Here is a 19,689-nt window from a genome sequence, read left to right as displayed (position 1 = left end):
ACCAGACGCCAGCTGATCAGACATCGCACTCTGATAACGTGCAGCATACGATTCGGTAATACTATATGGGCCATTTGGAGTGAACCAAGTTAATCTATTGAGTGCACTGCTTCCCCCAATTGCGTAACACAATAATATATTTTATTTATTTGGACTCGGAAAAAAAAACAACTTTGACCAAATGCAATCTCTTACAAGTAAAGCAAATATTAAGATTACAAAATGTGATTTGATTATTGTTATTGCAAGTTATGCATCTAAATGTACCGAAAATAAATCAGAAAAAAGTGCATAAGCCACACAATTCATGGTTTTCATTATTTCTGTGAATAAAGGATAAAGCTCTAAAGTATAAATCTAATCTGCATTGGCTACCGCAATTTGGGACTCGAATCTGCATCCCTCTTGTTTAAACAGTATTTTCTATTTTTTTTTTAATTGTATTGTATTTAAATATTGTAAAAGTATTTGAAATATTTACTACTTAAATGATTGTGCTATATATACTATATTTTACACTTGAGAACAAATAAATGAAAAAAAACTTATTGCCGCCGAGTCTTGGAAAATAAAAATTCGAAAGAAATACTTAGATATATGCCTTGGAAATTCTGGATCAGAAGAAAACAGTTTTTGAATATACATATACTAGGAATTCAACTCTGCAAACTCCAAGCCAATGCTCGATCTCTCGGCTAATGGTCTAAACCGATTTTCTGATTTAAGCTCCGGTTGGTTAACCATTTTTTCCGCATCCATAAGCCCAGGTTTTGGTTCAAACCTTGCCTTTTCATATATACACAAAGTGTAAATGAAACAATTAAATTTTCATTTATAGTTTTCCGTTCTCCTTACTATATATATCATAGTCGGTCGAATCAGTTCAGTTCGAAACCGTGTAGCAGAAGGACAAGTGTTGAATGGAAAGTAAAAGTAAAAAACAAAATATATGCAATCTTGGTGATTCATACTTGTTTTTTTCTTTTCCTTTTATCACTCAAACAGGCAAGGTTCATGCCAATAAATAATGCTGAGCGGCCGGGGGAGATAGGCAAAAAGTACCCGCCTGTCCGATCGGAGCTCATCCAGATTCAGATTTCCCCCGGATATAACATGAACACGTCTGTCGTTTGACCTCCTATCATGGCGCTTATCAAGACTGAGTATATCTTTACACACTTCCGTTTCACATCCGTGGACAGAGAGCTGTGCTGGGCGTGGCAGCAGCAGCAGCTGATTTTATGGCTTTACAACTGTATTTTGCCATGGTTGATGACGTTAAAGCAACGTTTTATTTGCGCTATATACTAAGTCAGACTGGAGATGGAGATAGGGCCAGGTTGGCAATTAGGCGCTAGGGTTGATAAGCCGCAGCATCCGGCGCCAAGTTTCTGCTATATAATAGGGTGTGGGTAACGGCAGTAGCTCATACAACGATCGACCGAAGTTAGCCACCGGCAACACGATGACGACGACGACGACGACAACCAGAACAACCCAAACAAGAACGATGACAGCGAAGCGTGGAAAGTTCTCGACAGCATCCTCGGTGCTACTGCTCTGCGCAGCCCTGGTGAGTCTCTTTTGGCCGTGTGCTCAGGATATGGATATCTAACAGTTAGTCAATTGCAGCTAATGACCAAGTCCTGCGGCATTCTGGCCCTCAGTGGCGATGGGAATGCCCAGTTGCCAGGTCAAGCAGATGCCTGGAGCGAGACAACAACAGTCAGCGAAGGCAGCGGCTGGGAGGTAACGATTGGGAGCACAGATCAGCCAGAAGAACTAACAACAGAGCCCATAGAGGAGCTGGATACAACAACATTTGGGGCGGATATACCAACAGAGACTACTGCGCCTACGAATGCGGCCACCACGCTCAATCCCAACGAGCCCGAGCAGGAGACCACAGTTGCGCCCAATGAGGAACAGTCCACAACGGGCCCCGGCGAGGAACAGTCAACCACTGCAGGCCCCGGCGAGGAGCAGTCTTCTTCAAGCCCCAGAGAGCAGCCGTCCACTTCAGGTCCCGGCGAGGAGCAGTCTTCCTCGAGCCCCAGTGAGCAGCCGTCCACTTCAAGCCCCGGAGGGGAGGGGCAGTCGACCACATCAGGCCCCGGCGAGGAGCAGTCCTCTTCAAGCCCCAGCGAGGAGCCACCGACCACCACACCCAGCGAGGAGCTGCCCACCACCACCACGGAAGCGGAGCCAGTTATAACCACCATTGCACCAACGCCACCGGCACCGCCTGTATTCGAGTGCCCGACCGTGGGTCTATTCCCTGACATCAGCGGCGACTGTCAGCACTTCCACAACTGTCTGCTGAACCTGCTGACGGGTGAGCTGAAGTCCTATGATATGGTATGCCCTCCACTGTTGGCCTTCTCGCCCACCTACGGCCGCTGCGTGCGAGATTTGGCGGAATGCGACAACGATGCGTTCGTTTGTCAGAGGCCCGGACACTTTGCCGGCAGCGATGAGACCCACTACTATAACTGTGTTCCGAAACTGCGCGGTGGCTTCCACAAGTACATTGTGCGCTGCTCCGTTGGTCAGCGTTTTGAGCCTTTGATAGGCCGCTGCTGGCGTTTCGATTGGACGCAATTATTGCCCGGACAGGCGCTGGAAGCTAGCGATTTGGCGGCCATCAAACGTGAACAAAAGGAATTGAAGGCGGAGGAAAAGCTGCGCCTGAAGGCCGAGAAGAATCAAGAGAAATTGGCGCGTAAGCAGCAAAAGCTGGAGGAGAAGCTGGCCAAGAAAGCAGCCAAGGAACAGGCCAAGAAGGACGCCAAGGCAAACAAGCCCCTGTCCGTGGAGAGCGCCGAGTCCCCAGAGCAGCCCAGCTTCGAATTCTAAATCCAATCGGCCCCAGATTCCACTCACAATCTATGTTGGTGTATAGCGTAGTCTCATTTGGTTATGGTTCTTAAATTCTATCTTTTTTTTTTCTTTCTGTATTGCATGAATAAAGACTAAAATTCTTTAATATTCACTCTCTGTATGGGCTTGTGGCCGGCAGCAGCGGCGGCTCGTTTATCAGCTAATCGGACGCAATCTCCAAAATTTTTATTAAGTTGTTTGCGGCCGACTATAAAAGAACCGAGCCTAGAGCCCAGTCCAGTTAGTCTGTCGAAACAAGTAACGAGTCGCTAAAGATATTGCCTAAAAAGGACGTCATTGTACAGTAAGCTGCGAATATGTTGAACATTCACTTGGCACTGACCGCCATGTGCCTGGTGCTGTGCGGAGCCGTCCAGGCCGGAGAAAGCCATCCATGCAGTCGCACTGGATTCGTTGCGCTCGTGGATAATGCGCAGGAGTACTTTGCCTGCGAACCAACACCCAATGGTGGTTACTCATTGAGGCGTTTGAGGTGCCAGGACAATATGAGCTTCAGCTCGGAGCTGGCAAAATGTGTTGAGCGGGCGCGGGATGCTGTCGCAGCTGATGGCAGCGACATTGAAAATCCCACAATACCGCCAGGCAATTTTGACGATTCCACTGAGGGCCCTGATCCAACTGACGCGCCCGGTTCCACCAAGGAGCCCGAGCCAACTGATGCGCCCGGTTCCACTAAGGAGCCAGAGCCAACTGATGCGCCCGGTTCCACTAAGGAGCCAGAGCCAACTGATGCGCCCGGTTCCACCAAGGAGCCCGAGCCAACTAATGCGCCCGGTTCCACCAAGGAGCCAGAGCCAACTGATGCGCCCGGTTCCACTAAGGAGCCTGAACCAACTGATGCGCCCGGTTCCACCAAGGAGCCTGAACCAACTGATGCGCCCGGTTCCACCAAGGAGCCAGAGCCAACTGATGCGCCCGGTTCCACCAAGGAGCCAGAGCCAACTGATGCTCCCGGTTCCACTAAGGAGCCTGAACCAACTGATGCGCCCGGTTCCACCAAGGAGCCAGAGCCAACTGATGCTCCCGGTTCCACTGAGGAGCCTGTACCAACTGATGGGCCCGGTTCCACTAAGGAGCCTGAGCCAACTGATGCGCCCGGTTCCACCAAGGAGCCTGAAACAACTGATGCGCCCGGTTCCACCAAGGAGCCTGAAACAACTGATGCGCCCGGTTCTACCAAGGATTCTGATGAGTCCACCACCGAACAACCTGGAACGAGCACCACAGTAAAGGAAGTTTGCGCAACAACAGGCTTTCTGCCCAAGAATGGAAACTGTTATCAATATGTAATATGCTACGAGGACGACGAGGGGGACTTAATTGCCTTAACCCAAGACTGCCCAGAAGGGATGCAGTTCAATCCCGATTCGAGGTACTGCGAGCTGGGCTACGATTGCACCAACCCAACAACTCCGCAGCAGTGAGAATAAGTGAAGAATTTTAGAGATGAAATAAATATCCCACTGTGTACTATTAAGAAATGCATAACTATACCAAATTCTTTGTTCTATACTTATGGAATATTTTTTTTGTTTTTTTTTTTTCCATATAAATAAATTCTAGTTTAATTGATGTTAATTGATTGCAAACGCATACCATATCACGCATTGTACCTGAACTGGGCTAAAAATCAATTCGGTTACAATAGGAAATATTTATGACGTCGATAAGGAGTCAATTTAATTTTCGATACCGCCCTTCCCTTATCAATGGCACTTCAAGTTCTTCCAATATTTAGGTGCTTAATTAGACAGCGATTGGCTCCCATTCAGCGTTAATTACGAGCTACTCGTACTCGAATAATATTCGAACCCAGCCACGTAGTGCTTTTGGGGGTATCTGTGGATCTGTGGACCTGAGCTGGGCAATTAAAGACAATCCAATTTAATTGAAAAATTTAATACAGTCTCTTATAACATTTCAGTATTAACTTAATGCGATAGACCTCACGACTGCTTGAAAAAAATTACAATAAATATAATCAGGAAACTTGTGAATCAGAATTCGTAATTGCCGCGAACTTACGATAGGAAATGTACCCTAAACGCGTTTAGTAATTATTTTTCGTGGTAAATAGATATTTATGTAGGCTTATTTAAGATAACTCTAAATAATTTAAAACAAGTCTAATCTTATCTGGGCAATGCCTTATAAAAAATAATCGCAACATATGCGAATTGGTGTTGCATGGGAATTCGTTCATTGTATATACCCTGGTGAAGGGTATTATACTTTTGTCACGAAGTGTGTTACATTACTGAAGCATATCTCTATATATAAAACAGTTTGTCTTGACTGACTGACTGACTGATTGGTGATCAACGCACAGCCCAAACCGTAAGAGCTAGGAAGCTGAAATGTTCCCTGTAGTTACGTTATGTGACGAAGGTGCAGGTTAAGACGGGGTTTCGGGAAAGGAAATGGAAGTCAAACATATGGTCGGTGACTTTTCGCGCTCAAATTCATTTCCAAGGATCTATATGAAAAATCATTTGAGGCGTGTTTTTTTTGTTTACATTCTCCGCAGAATCCAAGCATCCTCGGTAAAAAGTGCGATTCTAAGATTATTTAGGGTAGTCTTAAGTTTTGTCCGATTCGCTTCAAACTTATTTTTAGAGCTCTACAAAAGATCTTAATAAATACGTGTTTCAGCGATTTGTATAAAACTTTTTGATTACCATCGGATCGGCCTCAAACTCATTTTCAAAGAAATTGGTTCAAATTATTTTGAGGGTTGTTTCGCACTTTTTAGAAAAGCCATCCCTCCTTGGATGAAATGGGGGTCAAAGATTTGGTGGGTGACGTTTCGCCCTAAAATTCATTTCGGGAGATCTACATAGTCGTGTTTCACAGTGCATTTTAAAGATTTTTTTTTTGAGAATTTTAAGTTGTGTCCGATTTGCAACAAACAAATTTTCAAAGCTCTACATTAGAAAATAACAAGTAAGAAGTTCAAGTCGGGAGCTCCCGATTAGGGGATACCCTGAACCCTCTTCTTCCAACATCAAATGCATATATATATTCTATTTTAGAAGCTATATGTCAAGTTTGGTGACTCTAACTCTTATTGTTTACCGAAATTGCCCAAAAAACAGGATATCGATATCGATTTTTATCGATTGCTTGGACACGGAGTAAGTTATCGATTATCGGAAACAAACTCGATCTGCGCAGGCACTAGGAGCATCTACGTCTAATTTTAAGTCTGTAGCTCTTATAAGTTTTGAGATCCTTGCGTTCATACATACGGACGGACGGACGGACGGGCAGACAGACGGACATGGCTAGATCGACTCGGCTATTAATGCTGATCAAGAATATATATACTTTATGGGGTCGGAGATGTTTCCTTCTGCCTGTTGCATACATTTGGATTTTGCACAAATACAATATACCCTTATACCCATTTTTAATGGGTTCAGGGTATAATGAATGCGTGTTTCAGCGATTTGGGAAATTCCACTCGCAACAGTTTTAAAATGTTTGTTTACCGTCCGCTCAGTTTCAAAATCATTTTCAAAGCTTTTTGAGAACATTTATTTTATAGCACACGTGCCACGGGCAAGGACGGGCTATACCTGCAGGTATATGTAAATTCTTGTTTAGTTGGTATATATTAAGCTATCGAAAATAATTTGGCCTAATGTATTTTTTAAACATGTGAGCAAAATATTATCGAAATCCGAATACTTTATTATATAGCTCTCTAGGAAAGATCGGTTGGGACTAAGTCTTTTATATAAAAGCAATTCGAAGCCAAATGTTCACAAGAGTAATTAATCTTCTTTCTGTCGCCTCATGCTGTCTCTTGATATAAGTTTAATAAGAATATTTATAAATAAGAAATTGGCGTATTGAATAAGAGGAAGCATTTATAAAATCATTAGAAAGGCAGGGGGAGGGGTAGGGGCCATATGGAATGCATAGAAATCTGCAATGAACGCAATAAATATGCAAGTAAATCGCACGGCGGCCACAACTCGATGAATTCTCAAATGAGTGAAAGTTGGCGGCGCCGACGATTGCATAAGGCAGCAGCAGCAGGGAGGGAGGGGGGTTCAGGCAGGCAGGTGACTGGTGGGCAGGGGGCCGGGCGATGCGGGGCGGGTTTTGAGCTGGCATAGACACAGCGGGAACCGTCGCTTGGTTGGACAATTGCGCATGCGCGTAACTCGTTAAAATGATTTCAACGCTGGCGACAATTAAAGCACGCCGAGCTTCACTTCCAGCTCCAGCTCCAGTCGCAGCCCAGGCAGACGGCGGACGGCAGTTGCTTCAAATGCAAAATCACGCCGGCTTTTGGACGCAGTCCAGGCACGTATCGGGCTCCGTATCAGCCCCTCCTCCGCTACTTAGTGCTGATGATGATGTGATAAGCGTTAGAGCAGCGCAAAAAATGAGACGCGCTACGTGCAACACACTCGGAGACTGGACTGTGTGTGCCATTTGGCCCTAAGCGAACGTTCATATGCAATATGCGAATGTATCTTTAGACATTAGCTGCTACCTGGCTGGCATCTGTATACTGTATACTGTAGACTGTATACTGTATATGCTGTATGTGACATTGTATCTAACAGTGATGAGGTTTTGTTCCTCACTTTCTTTGGGCAGGTGTTGCGCAGCTGACCCAGCAAACAAGTCAACAGTAAACAAATCACAAACATTTCGTGCGAACCTTTCTTTTATTATTATCATCATTTTTGTTGGGCGCACAAACTGCGCCCACTGCTGACCCAAAATGTTGAGGGGGGGCACCAGCTGAGATAAATGGCCAGATACAATTGTATCTTTATTTGAATGTTGCTCATGCTCGCACTTGTTATGTAATTTGCGCATTTACACGTTGTTTTCATCTTGTCGCCGTGGTTTTATTGTTGCCCAAACATCAAATTATTTGAGAGAAAAAAATGTGCCAGCCAAGATCGGCATTTAAATGTTGTACAATTATGCGATCCACCTCATGCAAATGAGGCAGACAACAATTGCAGCTGTTTGTTTAAAAGAAATTTTGGCCCCATTACCTGGCGGGCGACTGGATAATACCCCAGAACTCCAACCTAGAGTAGCTAAGATCGGTTCATTTAATGTCCATTTATTATATTATGTGTGTGTGTGTGTCTTTGTGTAGGTGTGTGCATGCATCTATGTATGTATTTATATATAAATGTGTGCATGCATCTTCGCTATCTAAGACCAAACGCAGACCAAGCTTTTCTGTCGCTGTGCTGCAAATTTATATAAAACGTACTTCTACCAGGTGCTCTACTCCTCGATTCTCAATAATTCAAGTAGGCTCAGCTGATTTTATGCTTAGTTAATAGTGCAGTGTTTTTTTTTTTTTTTTTGATTTATTTTTGGTAGTTTTTGTTTTTGGTTTTTTTGCGTGTATGTATGTATGTATGTATATGCATACTGTATCTGTATATCTGTATGTATGTTTGTATATCTGTATGTATGTCTATATGTATGTATGTATGTATGTATGTATGTAAGTATGTATGTATGTATGTATATATGTATATATGTGTCTACGTATGTACGTATGTATGTATGCAAGTATGCATGTGTGTACATATGTATGTGCATGCATGCATGCATGTTTGCATATATACAAACAAACATGCATACGTATGTATGCAGGCATGCACACAAACATATAAGTATGCATGCCTTTATTTTGATATGCAAAAATGCATACATACATACATGTATGTTTGTATGTATATGTGCATGTATGTAGGTATCCGGACATGTATTCATACATGCACGCATGCAAGCATTTTTGCATATAGATATACAAAACAAACATGCATACATGTACATATGTATACATATATATGCAAACTTAAAACTTCACCCACAAAATCTTTGAATCGCATTTCTTCCGAGGAAGCTTGTATTCTGCGAAAAGCGTGAAACAAGTCTCACATGGTTTTTCATATAGATCGCTGGAAATGAATTTGAGCGCAAAATGTCATTCACCCAATCTTAGACCCACAAAAGGGATCCCACCAAGGAGGAAGGGATTTACAAAAAAATGCGAAACACCATCAGATGAATGTTGACAAAGATTTTTGAAAATAAGCTTGAGGCCGATCGGATTCTAAACAAAATACAAACGTGATTCGCGATTTTTCCACACATTGGGGTGGAATTTCCCGAAATCCCATCTTTACGTGCACCTTCATCACATAGGGTAACTACAGTGAAAATTTCAGCTTTCTAGCTTATACGGTATGGGCTGTGCGTTGATCACCAATCAGTCAGTCAGTTAGTCAAAACTGATATCCCATATAAAAATTAAATATTATACAAACAATTAAGCTTAAGTTAGGCACAATAACTTGTGTATTTTAAATTAACGTCCATTTTGTTTTCAATGCGAATTATTTGGTTTTCTCTATTCACATGTTCTGTAATTCTGCTCACACACTCGATTTGTCGACCATTTATTATAATTAATATCAAATGAGAAAATTAACAATGCGAGTGAATGATAAATTACATGATTTAGTTTTGCTTTTGTTGCTGTTGCAATTTGAATATCTATGCAATTCTGGAATTGCTTAGAGCAGTTCACGCAGTGTTGCAAGGATGCCTCTGTTTGAGTTCTAGTTCCCGTTCCCGTTTCGGTACATGTTCCCGTTCCCGTTTCCGTTCACGTTCCAGTTCCAGCTGCTGTTGTCACAGATATTTGCAACATTTTGCATGTTGCCTTTGAGCAAAAACCGCCCGCGAGTGCTCACGTAGCGCTAGAGACAAGCGACATCCACAACTCGACTGCGTTTCCGTCTCGCTCTTGCTCTCCCGGTGCCGCTCTTTCTCTTTCTCACTGCTGCTCACGACAGTCTCACGGTGCGACGTCGCGTTTGCCGCTTTACCTGCCGCATTTTCCATGCGCGCGGCTCAGTTTGTGGGCGCCTGCGCGCATGTGCAGTTTGTTTTGGTCTTTGGCTTCGATCGCTTGGCTTGGCTAACGGTTAACGAGATACAGTGGAGTAATACGAGATCCGATATTTAAGATTCGAGCATCAATGCGTGCCGTATGTCGAAAACAAAAGTGATAACAAAATCAAGTGCGACAATTTACTAAAAATCCAATTATTTATGCATATTTTTTTTTGCTTTTTTTTTACTTACGTGCATTCTTTCAGAGATCATTTTAAAAGTATATATATTTTTTTGTACATCAAAGTGAAGAGCACATATATACCGTAAAATACAAAAGAAAAAAAAACGAGTGTTATTCCCACGCAAAGCCGTCAATTTTTACCTGTCAGCCGTGCAGGATCAATCAAATAGACTGACAGATCCATCGACTGGATAACGCAGCATTTCTCGAAGGCGGCGAAGGCAAGCGGCAAACAACACTTTTAGACTTTTCCTGGAAAATTTGTATGCCTCTACGGCGCAGACACTGAAAATGGTAAGTGTGGAAATGGTAATACCAGCCAGCCCGGCAAAAGCAAAGCGAAGCAATAGCAAATAAAAACAAATGACGCATTGGGTAGCCCATTTACCGAGAATTTTCACATGGCTGGCAAGTTTACGACTCTTGACTAGGGTAAGGTCAGGTTTTCAGTGCTCGCCATGACTCTGTAGAATGTCAAGGGCTTGTTCATGCCCATACCAAAGTGGGTCTTATGGCGCTGCCTGTTGCCCCCCCGCTCACCCCTCAAGCCCGAACACTTTCCACTTTTCCGGGTCTACTGAGCATATATGCATATCATAATATAATATATAAAATATCATTTTACCAATTTTAGAGTAGGGCTTAAGTTTGATGTAAAACGAATTTAAAAGCCAAAATTATAGTCGCTTAGATGTGAACGTCGACTCGCGATATTTCTAATGAAGGATACAGAAAATCTCTAAATTGATGTTATAACATTTTCTTATGTTTTTTCTTGGTTGAGCACAGCAGAATTCTTGAGCAGTGTTTTCTGCAAAGATCTTCTTCTTTTTGTCTAGTTATTACCTCTTGGGGACCCTAGATATTATTATTATTATAATTATAATTGTAATTGCTATTATTTTCATTTTTATTACTATTATCATAAGGAGAGGAACTTCAAAATATTTACACATATTTTCGCTTAACTATATCTTCCCTTATTTGCGAATGATTGTTGTATGCTAATCGACTTATGCGTCCTCCACATAATGAGTTCTATATCTTTACAGCCCCTTTGTAGATTTCTCGGGCTTAGCTTATATTCAATTCAACTTTGTTGGCAGCTCCATTTAAACGCGCCCCTGGCCGCCTTTTAACTGGCTTGTTAACTTGAACAGGTTGCCTGACTGTGGGCTATTTGTAGCATTTACGCGGCACCCATAATTTGCAGTTGGGATAGTTTTGTGATCATGACAATGCATGGCTAATTAAAGGGTTAGCCAGTTGGCTAAAAATGCAACCACTTTCCACTATCCAATGCTTTTGCCATGAATTTAGCAATTAAATGAATTATCACATCAACACGTTTATGCGTCGTCGGACAAGCAAGTGCCTGCCTGCCTCTCCCTCTCTCTCTTTCGCTCTCTCTCTCTCTCTCTCTCTCTCTCTCTCTCTCTCTCTCTTTGGCTCGCTGTGTGTCTTTCTTTTGGTTGGTCTGCGTATTCCTGTCTCGGAGGTAGTTAAGCCAGATGGAAAACCCATGGCAATGACGTTCCAGCTGACGCGTCACGCTGACAGTCAGCGAGCCTCAGTCAATTAAAGTGCCATCATCAGGCGATTATATAATTGTGGCCCGTGCGGATCTTTGGTCGCATTAAGCAGTCAATGACACTCGCTTCTAGAGGCAATCCGATGTGTTTGGCCATCGGTCATCCCCGAAAACCCATTTAGAGTAATGAAATGCAATGCAACAATTGCACAATCAAATTTGAGCGCATTTTATTACAGTGCTACAATTACGTGGCATATATATACGTATTATCCATAATTTGGGAGGGCTATATAATATGGCATATGCTATGCGTGTCGCGTACTCCCGCTCCCCCAAAAATAGTGCTATACACATGTAGCACTCGGTTTGGTGCTCTTCCAAATGTTGTGTTTCACTTTTCAATTGAAATGCACTGGCCGGCGCACCTGTTACGCACGCAAAGGTAACCAAACAATACTGAACCGAACCGCACCGATTCGCACCGATCACCCCTGGTGAGCCCCATCGAACCGCGACAGGGCCAAAAACAATAACATTAACTTTAACAATGGCCAATACCAATGTAATATATTTAAACACATAATTTTTGGGCATTGCTGTTCGGCTTTTATGTAACCATCAGACGCGTTGGTTGTGCTTTTCGCATGCCAAAAAGCTGAATCGATCTTTCATTTCTCTAGCTAACTGACAGCCTGTCTGTCTCTGTCTCTCTCTCTTAAGCTAAAACAAAAATAAAAGCGTAAGCCCAAAGCAAAAATGCGTAATTGGCATGCACATTGGCAGATCGCCCGATTGCCAGTGCCGCTGATAAAGCTAAAGAGCTTCATGGGAATCGCTATTAGAGGCGATATTAGAGCTTATTGCCAATTGACATTGCCCTCTACTTGCCCGCAACTTTCATTGGCGCCCAAAGAGTCAACAGTTGATTGATCTGCCGACCCAACAATATATCAATTAGATATACTTTCGAATGATAGATGTGTATGTGTAAGCAATGTTGTAGTTGAAGGCTCGTCTTTTTTATATTTAACAATTGCAGGCTGCCGTTGTTTTCAAGCTGCATGTTAAATTTACCAGGAACATGCTATACGCAAAAATATTGCCATCCCCATTGAGGATACATTTTTCCTGCAGAGACTTATCTATTTGTTTTAAAACTTACATTTAACAGGAAATAGCAAGCTGCCTTTCTTTCTAACTGCATGCCAAATTTACCAGGAACATGCTATATACAAAGTAATCACAAAGTAGTTTAAGGCTCGTTGTTGGTAAAGCTCATGCTAAATGTATCAACATCATGCCAATTTTGGCAGGACATTGCAATTAATTGTGAAACTTATGTCAATGGCAAGCCAATTAAGTGATTAATTAACTTTGAGTGAAACTTCGAGGGGCTTGCTTAAAGCTTGAGAAGTACAATATCATTTCCGTTTAGATGCCAACTTCCATTATGGATATCAAACTAATTTCCATACAGCTTCTAATTGGAAAACCAAGTGAGAAAGACATTTAACTTTTATGTTACCATCATTTGCATATCCCAGAAACGAATCAACTAGATTTCTTGCACTCATTTGCCAATGACTCAATCTCCAAATGAATTATTGTGCGCAAATAGTCACCGTTGGATTAGATAATCATGTAGTTGTGAGTAGTTTTATATAAAGCATATAAAGAAGCGCAAATTACGCATACGTAGCGTGTTACATATTCCTGTTCAGTTGTGTGAAGAGCAAGAGAGAGAGAGAGAGAGAGAGAGGGAGAGACTTATATGAGATTATTAATGCGTTCAGTTGACACGCTTTTGATTTAAGACGCGGCCAATTAAGATGGTGCTCAAGCAGATATCTTGAATTTAACGACATAGAGCGAATGCAGATGAAGATGCGAATGCGAAACAATTAACAATACTATAACAATGCCATAATCTGGTTTATATTATTCATAAGCGCTCTAGCGACGCGCCATTTAATTATAACTCAAATATTATTATGCGGCTTTGCGGCTCTTTGACTTTTCTCATTATGCCCGTTTTTATGGCCCCAGGCGGAGAGGAAAAAACGAAAAGCCAAAAATGAAAAACGAAAAACGACAAAAAAAAAAAACAATTCAAATAATCAGTTGCAATTTCACTTCAATTTTAACAACTTACAAAGAGTGTCAGTTATTTATGTGACTCGTCTTGACTCGACTCGTCCGGCTTCATAATTGAGGCCTGTCTGCCCAAGCCCAAAGTTTTCCCACAGACCCAAACTAAATGAAAAACCAACAAGCAACTATTTTCGGCATTTCCTTTAGTTTACTTGCAGAACTTGCATAACTTCGCTGCAGCCACAACAAAATATCTGCCAAATAATAAATATACCCTGCTCACGTAAATCTAAAGCGACGCGTTTCAAAAAAATACTCTTTCCAATAGGTCAGTTGGAGGAGCCTCTAATCTGCCCAGCGGACCATTAAAATATATCTTAATTGGCGTCACTTGGGCCGGGCACCAAGATCTTAATTACCAAAGGGCGGGTGCGTCTGTGCCACACACATGCGCACACACGCACACACGCACATGCGCACACACGCACACGCGCACACACACCCCGGTGTTCGCATTTGACCCCAAAAAGAAATGGCCACAAAAGAAAACCGAAAAAGTTCAACAACAATAGAAAATGCTTAGAAACAACGAGCAACAACAACAACAACAACTTTTACTTTTGTTTTAATTTACATTTTCAACACTCAAGTTCACAATGTGTCGCCTGCACAGTGTGGCTAAATTAGCAAAAAGAAACGCATCTTTAAGCTAACTTCCTTTTGCAGTAATAGCCACACTTTGATAATAGAATTGGTAGATGAGCTTCTTGGGAGATCAATTAGTCGAAAAAGAGTTCAACTGTTCTTAAGGTTTTTATTTAATACTTTTTATTCCTATACACAATAATATTAAAATAGATAATAATAATGATAATAAAAAAATGTATGAAATAAATACAATAATAATAAAATAAATAAAAATAAAATAATAATAATAAAATCAAGTTAAGTGCAAGATTATAATAATAATCATGATAATAAAAGAAAGAAATGTTGCAAAGAAGAAATAATTAAAATAAAAAAATAAGAGATATATTATAATTATACAAAAAAATATTAATCACAACTCGTAATAATTATAAAATATATAAAAAATAATGATGATTATAATCTTAATAAAAATAACAAAATATAAAAATATAAAAAATAGGTATTCAATTTGTATAAAGCTATTTAAACCAAGCCGTTTTTGAAAAGTCTTTTGGTTCGGTTCGGGCTTTGCTTCAGCTGTTTTTGGCAAGTGACAAAGAAAAAATAAAACGTATTGTTAATATAATTATTGTAAATATCAACAATAAATTGTTACAATTATCTTAAAGTTTGAATATGTTTATGGCTCAGCCTTGCCATACCATATAATTCCTTTAATTTCAATTGCTTTCTTTTAATCTATATACTTTATTTGTACTTCGCTTCAATGTGCCGCATCGCAGCAGCTGCTTTCAAGCCAGCTGCTTTTAAGCAGTTTTCCGGCCGCCTCCACTCCCTTAGCCAATTCCCCCCAAACGGCTCCCTGCTCGGTCGGGTACGTGAATTTTTGCGCATGCGCCGCGCTCGAAACTAAAGCAAAAACCTGAGAGATGCACGAAACGGGCGACCGGTTCTACGTGAAGTTGAAGTTTTCCAAACTGAGTCGCGGGGCACGTTGTCACACGTCTTGAAGACGACTCCACGTCCCACTTCACCCTCCCATGATACCCCCCACCGCCCCCACCGTGGCAGCAATAGCGGCAATAACACGGGCAAGTGCTGCTGATGCGACTGAATCTGAGGCTGCGCGTGTGAAAAGCGCATAATTTTTGGACGCGGACAAATTTTCACTTTTTATTTGTAGTTGTTGTTGTTGTTTTTCCTGAGCGGCGGCTTCTTTGGCATCGCCTTCGCCTTCGCCTTCGCCTTTGCCGGTCGCGGCCTGACGTGCCGGTTGTAGTTATTTTAATTTTTCGCTATTTTCTTAACTATTTTGTTGTTGCTGTTGCTGTTGTTGTTGTTGGATGCGACACTGACTCACAGCATTTGCCGAAGGAGGTGGAGCTGTGCGGCTGGAGTCGCAGCTGGCGATAGCGTTGGCGCTGTGGGCGCTTGGCTAGTTAGCTGCTCATTACAGCTCGGCTCGGCTCGGCTTGTGGGTTGTGGGTGACTGGAGCGCCATGCGACAATGGGTATAACAATAAAAATCCACAATGCGCCGATTATGTTACCAATCTTGAGGGCTGCTATTATTATATTATTATTATTACTATTATTATTAGTATGCTGTGCCCACATTTCTTTTAGCGGTATTTCGTTTTGTTCGCATTCAAATCATGTGGGAGCCGCACTCTATAACGGCAGTTGGAGCTCCTGGGGTCTCGGCCACATGATATTCGCTGCCTATGCAGATTATTGTCGGCTTATTGTGCGCTGCAAGGGCCAATTGTAGTACATTGTCTTGATCAAAGCTCTTTCTCAATCTTTCCCATCATTTCGATGTGTGTCTAATTAATTGGTTATCCCTTAATATCAGCTAATGGGTATGAACTTTGTTTTTTCAAGCGGAGACTCATTCAAAAAGCATTTCAACTAGGTGTACCTACTTAAAATTGATGGGGTGTTTGGGCAGAGTTATTTATAATATATAAATATCATATAATATAGATATATATTTTGTAGGCTGCAGTCCACGATGAAAGAATTGCCCAAGTGACGCAGTCATTTAGTCTTCCGAACTGGAAGCCCTTGCTAGTGCCTGTTAATAGATTTGTCTGAGACTAACAAGCGAGAAGTCGCCAGTTCAAATCCTACAGAAAATTTAAATTTGTTTATCCGTTTATGCCCCAATTGATTCACATAAATCATAATAGAAAACAATTTTTTTTTATTTTCCGTATATCGATTTAACATAATATATCGATCAAAGCTGTAAGTGGCTTATGCGAGGACCTCGGCTGGGGTAGGCATTTTATCTTCCTCGTCAAACCTATAACCGTGGGACATACACGTATCTATCGGATTGTAATTGATATCCAAACAAATACCACAACAGCACACAGTGTTAAGTGCTGCGTCAGATTGCGGTCTTCCGGGAGTGCTGAATACTGGGTGCTGGCATGACAATAGCATCGATTGATGCGATTATGCAAAGAGACAATGCGAATCGCTGGTTACATCGACAGCTCGGCGATGGCGCCACCTTTTTGATGGTTCGCTAACTGATCGATCGTTGGAACATAACGCTTGGATTGTCCATAATTTGTTTATAATGCGATTGCGCGACAAATCACAGAAAAACCTAGCTAATTACTCGCGTGCTGTCACAATTGTTGACTCTACTTCTTCACTCTCTTTGTCTCTGTTTCTCTCGCTCTCTCGCTCTCTCTCTCTCTTTTTCTCTATCTCTCTCTTCCTCTGGCATGCAGACCCCTCTGTCTTCATAGGTGCTCTGCCTTGGTATGATTCCGCATTGCCGGGCAACTACGTACAACATTTTCGCATTGCTCACAAATTACCCAGTCTGATTGCATGAAAGAAATTGCGCAAAATGTCTTCTTTATATTTTCTTCTTCTTCTTTTTAGAGGCCAGAAAGGCGGCTGACAAAAAACAGAGACAAGCGCAACTAATCAAATTAAGCAGCTTTATAAATTTGCCACATCCGAGTGATTGCTTGGGTTGGCTGCTTGTGGCAAGGCCAAACTCGACTCGACTCGAGGCTGTGTCTATTTTTCAAGTTTCAGGCAAAATCACGCTATAACTCCACATGAAATAATCATATGTGGAATTTATGAAGATGAAACCGCATGAGAGATGGGTGATAGTTTTCAGTTTCGCCTCGAATAGTCTCCATCCACATACAAATCTTACGACTCGAGCTATCGATTTTTTTTGTTTCTACAGTTTGATTAGTATTTAAACTTATTGGCGCTTTTCTTCAATTTCGGTTGGGTCTATTCCTTATTCTAGAGGGTATTATAATTTTGTCAACAAATGTGTAACACATAGCAGAAGACGTCTGCCATAAGCTATATAGATTCTAGATCCATATCGACAGCCGAATTGATGTAGCCATTGTGCTCTGCCCGTCTATTCTGAAGTAGTTCTAAAGCTATCGTAAGACCTAAAACTTTGTGCGATGCAATCGACCGATTTCGATTATAATATTATATAGTGATAAGTCAAAAATTTTAATTCTTCTGTAAAAGACTTTGTTTTTCAATTATATATTTATTTGCACGAATTAAGTCGCCTTAGCTAATCTAATCTTTAAGCCAAAAGTAATAAAGTGTTATCCCTTGTTATGCTACCGTAAGATAGAGTATTTATTAATACCATATATACTATATAATAACCCACACGAAAACTCACACCCAGCGAGACAAAATTCCTTCATTTTTTATCATGATCCCAATGATAGTATTTGTGCTTATCAGAGCATTTTGTATACGTATTTGTACGAAAATACGCATAAATATGTGCAAGTTGGGCCGTCAGCTGTCAGCTGCTCGAAGCACCGGGTTTAATTATGCGTCAACAACTGCTGATTGCGGTATCCAATGCCCAATGGTCATCAGGCATTGGGCTGGCAGTCATTGTCCATTGTTTGGCGTCTATCGTGCATAGTATCTGGAATAGCTGGCAGATAAGAGCAGAGGCCAAGCGCTGTTTGTATTATCTAGGCATATATTTTTATTGGGAATTTCGCCAGAGGCTATGTCACGTGATCTTTGCTAGTGGCCCAGATTCCGCTGCATAATTTCAAGTCTTTGGCTCATTTTTTTTTCTTAGTTTTGTGTGTGCTTCTTTTTTTGCCAAGTCATTTGGAAAAGTTGTCCAGCGGCAGGTTGCAAAATGATATGCAGCATTAAAACAACAGAAATATCCGCCCAGACGCTTCCCGTGAGTACAGAAAAGTTTCCGTACTACTTGCAAGCGCTTTAAAGCCAAATATATGCTACATAACATTCGGAAATCAAATGAAAGTGCGGCATGAAAGGGTGTCCATTGTAGTACAATCAGAGTTCATTATAGGTATTAATTGTTTTATCTGAATTTAAATACAAAAACAACTGGCTTATTATATGTGTCAAATATATTGATAATTGTTCCAAATACATATTTAGTTCAAGAGATTTTGCATATGTAAATGTATATATATATGTATGTATGTATGTATGTATGAATGCATGAATGTACGCAAGTGTATACATGTGCATACATGTATGAATGAATGAAGGAATGTATGAATGTGTGTATGTGCTTATGAATGTATGTATACACATACAAATACATATATATGTATATGTGTGTGCGTGTGTGGATGTATGTAAGTGCATATATATGTATGTATGTATGCATGTATATTGTCTTATAATATATCAATAGCAGACCAATGTGCGCAAATTTAAATGAGACAACGTATTTATTAAATCTGCCCTCCTCCTCGATTTTCAAAAGTGTAAGTAAGGCTTGCAGGCTTCACCTATTAATTAGGCGCAGGCGGCTTCAGGTATGTGTGTATGTATTTATGTATGCATGATTGAATGTATGTATGTATGAATGAATGTATGTATGTATGTGTATGTATGCATGTCTGTATGTATGCATGTCTGTATGTATGTATATCTGCATGTATGCATGTTTGTATGTATGTGTGTATATATGTTTATATATACACTATGTGTGTGTATGTATGCTTTTCACATGATTTTTGGCTAAGAATAATGTTGCTAGACCTTGCCCGTGTCACGTTTGAAATAAATTCTCTCAAAGATCTTTGAAAATGAGTTTTTACCACTGCTGCGGGTGGAATTTCCCAAATCCCTGAAACACGTATTCAATAAGTACTTATGTAGAGCTTTGAAGCAAATCGGACAATACTTAAACCTTCACCAACAAAATTTTAGAATCGCACTTCCCATTGAGGAAGCTTTCAAAGTGGTTTCGAAAAGTGCGAAGCACCCCTTAAATGAATTTGAGCAAAGATCGGTAAACAAAAATGTTTCATACTTAAGTTTTTCTCGACTTTTCCGCAAATGCGGGTAGTTTTTTCCG

At 41.2% G+C, this 19,689-nt stretch overlaps 2 protein-coding genes across 2 annotated transcripts; both read left to right on the top strand.

Moving 5' to 3' along the window:
• Positions 1–1,428: 1,428 nt before the first annotated feature.
• Positions 1,429–2,988, top strand: LOC115766460 (mucin-2). Its single transcript, XM_030710394.1, has 2 exons — positions 1,429–1,573; positions 1,633–2,988. The coding sequence occupies exons 1-2, from the start codon at positions 1,466–1,468 to the stop codon at positions 2,854–2,856; spliced, it is 1,332 nt and encodes a 443-aa protein (XP_030566254.1). The 5' UTR covers positions 1,429–1,465; the 3' UTR covers positions 2,857–2,988.
• A 209-nt stretch (positions 2,989–3,197) lies between these two features.
• Positions 3,198–4,325, top strand: LOC115766357 (cell surface glycoprotein 1). The gene has a single exon (XM_030710257.1). The coding sequence runs from the start codon at positions 3,198–3,200 to the stop codon at positions 4,323–4,325; it is 1,128 nt and encodes a 375-aa protein (XP_030566117.1).
• The last annotated feature ends 15,364 nt before the right edge of the window (positions 4,326–19,689 follow it).

Source organism: Drosophila novamexicana, unplaced genomic scaffold (assembly GCF_003285875.2).
Source record: "Drosophila novamexicana strain 15010-1031.04,08,12 unplaced genomic scaffold, DnovRS2.1 tig00001151-arrow-arrow-pilon, whole genome shotgun sequence".
Taxonomy (NCBI): domain Eukaryota; kingdom Metazoa; phylum Arthropoda; class Insecta; order Diptera; family Drosophilidae; genus Drosophila; species Drosophila novamexicana.
This window is presented reverse-complemented; position numbering and strand designations above follow the sequence as displayed.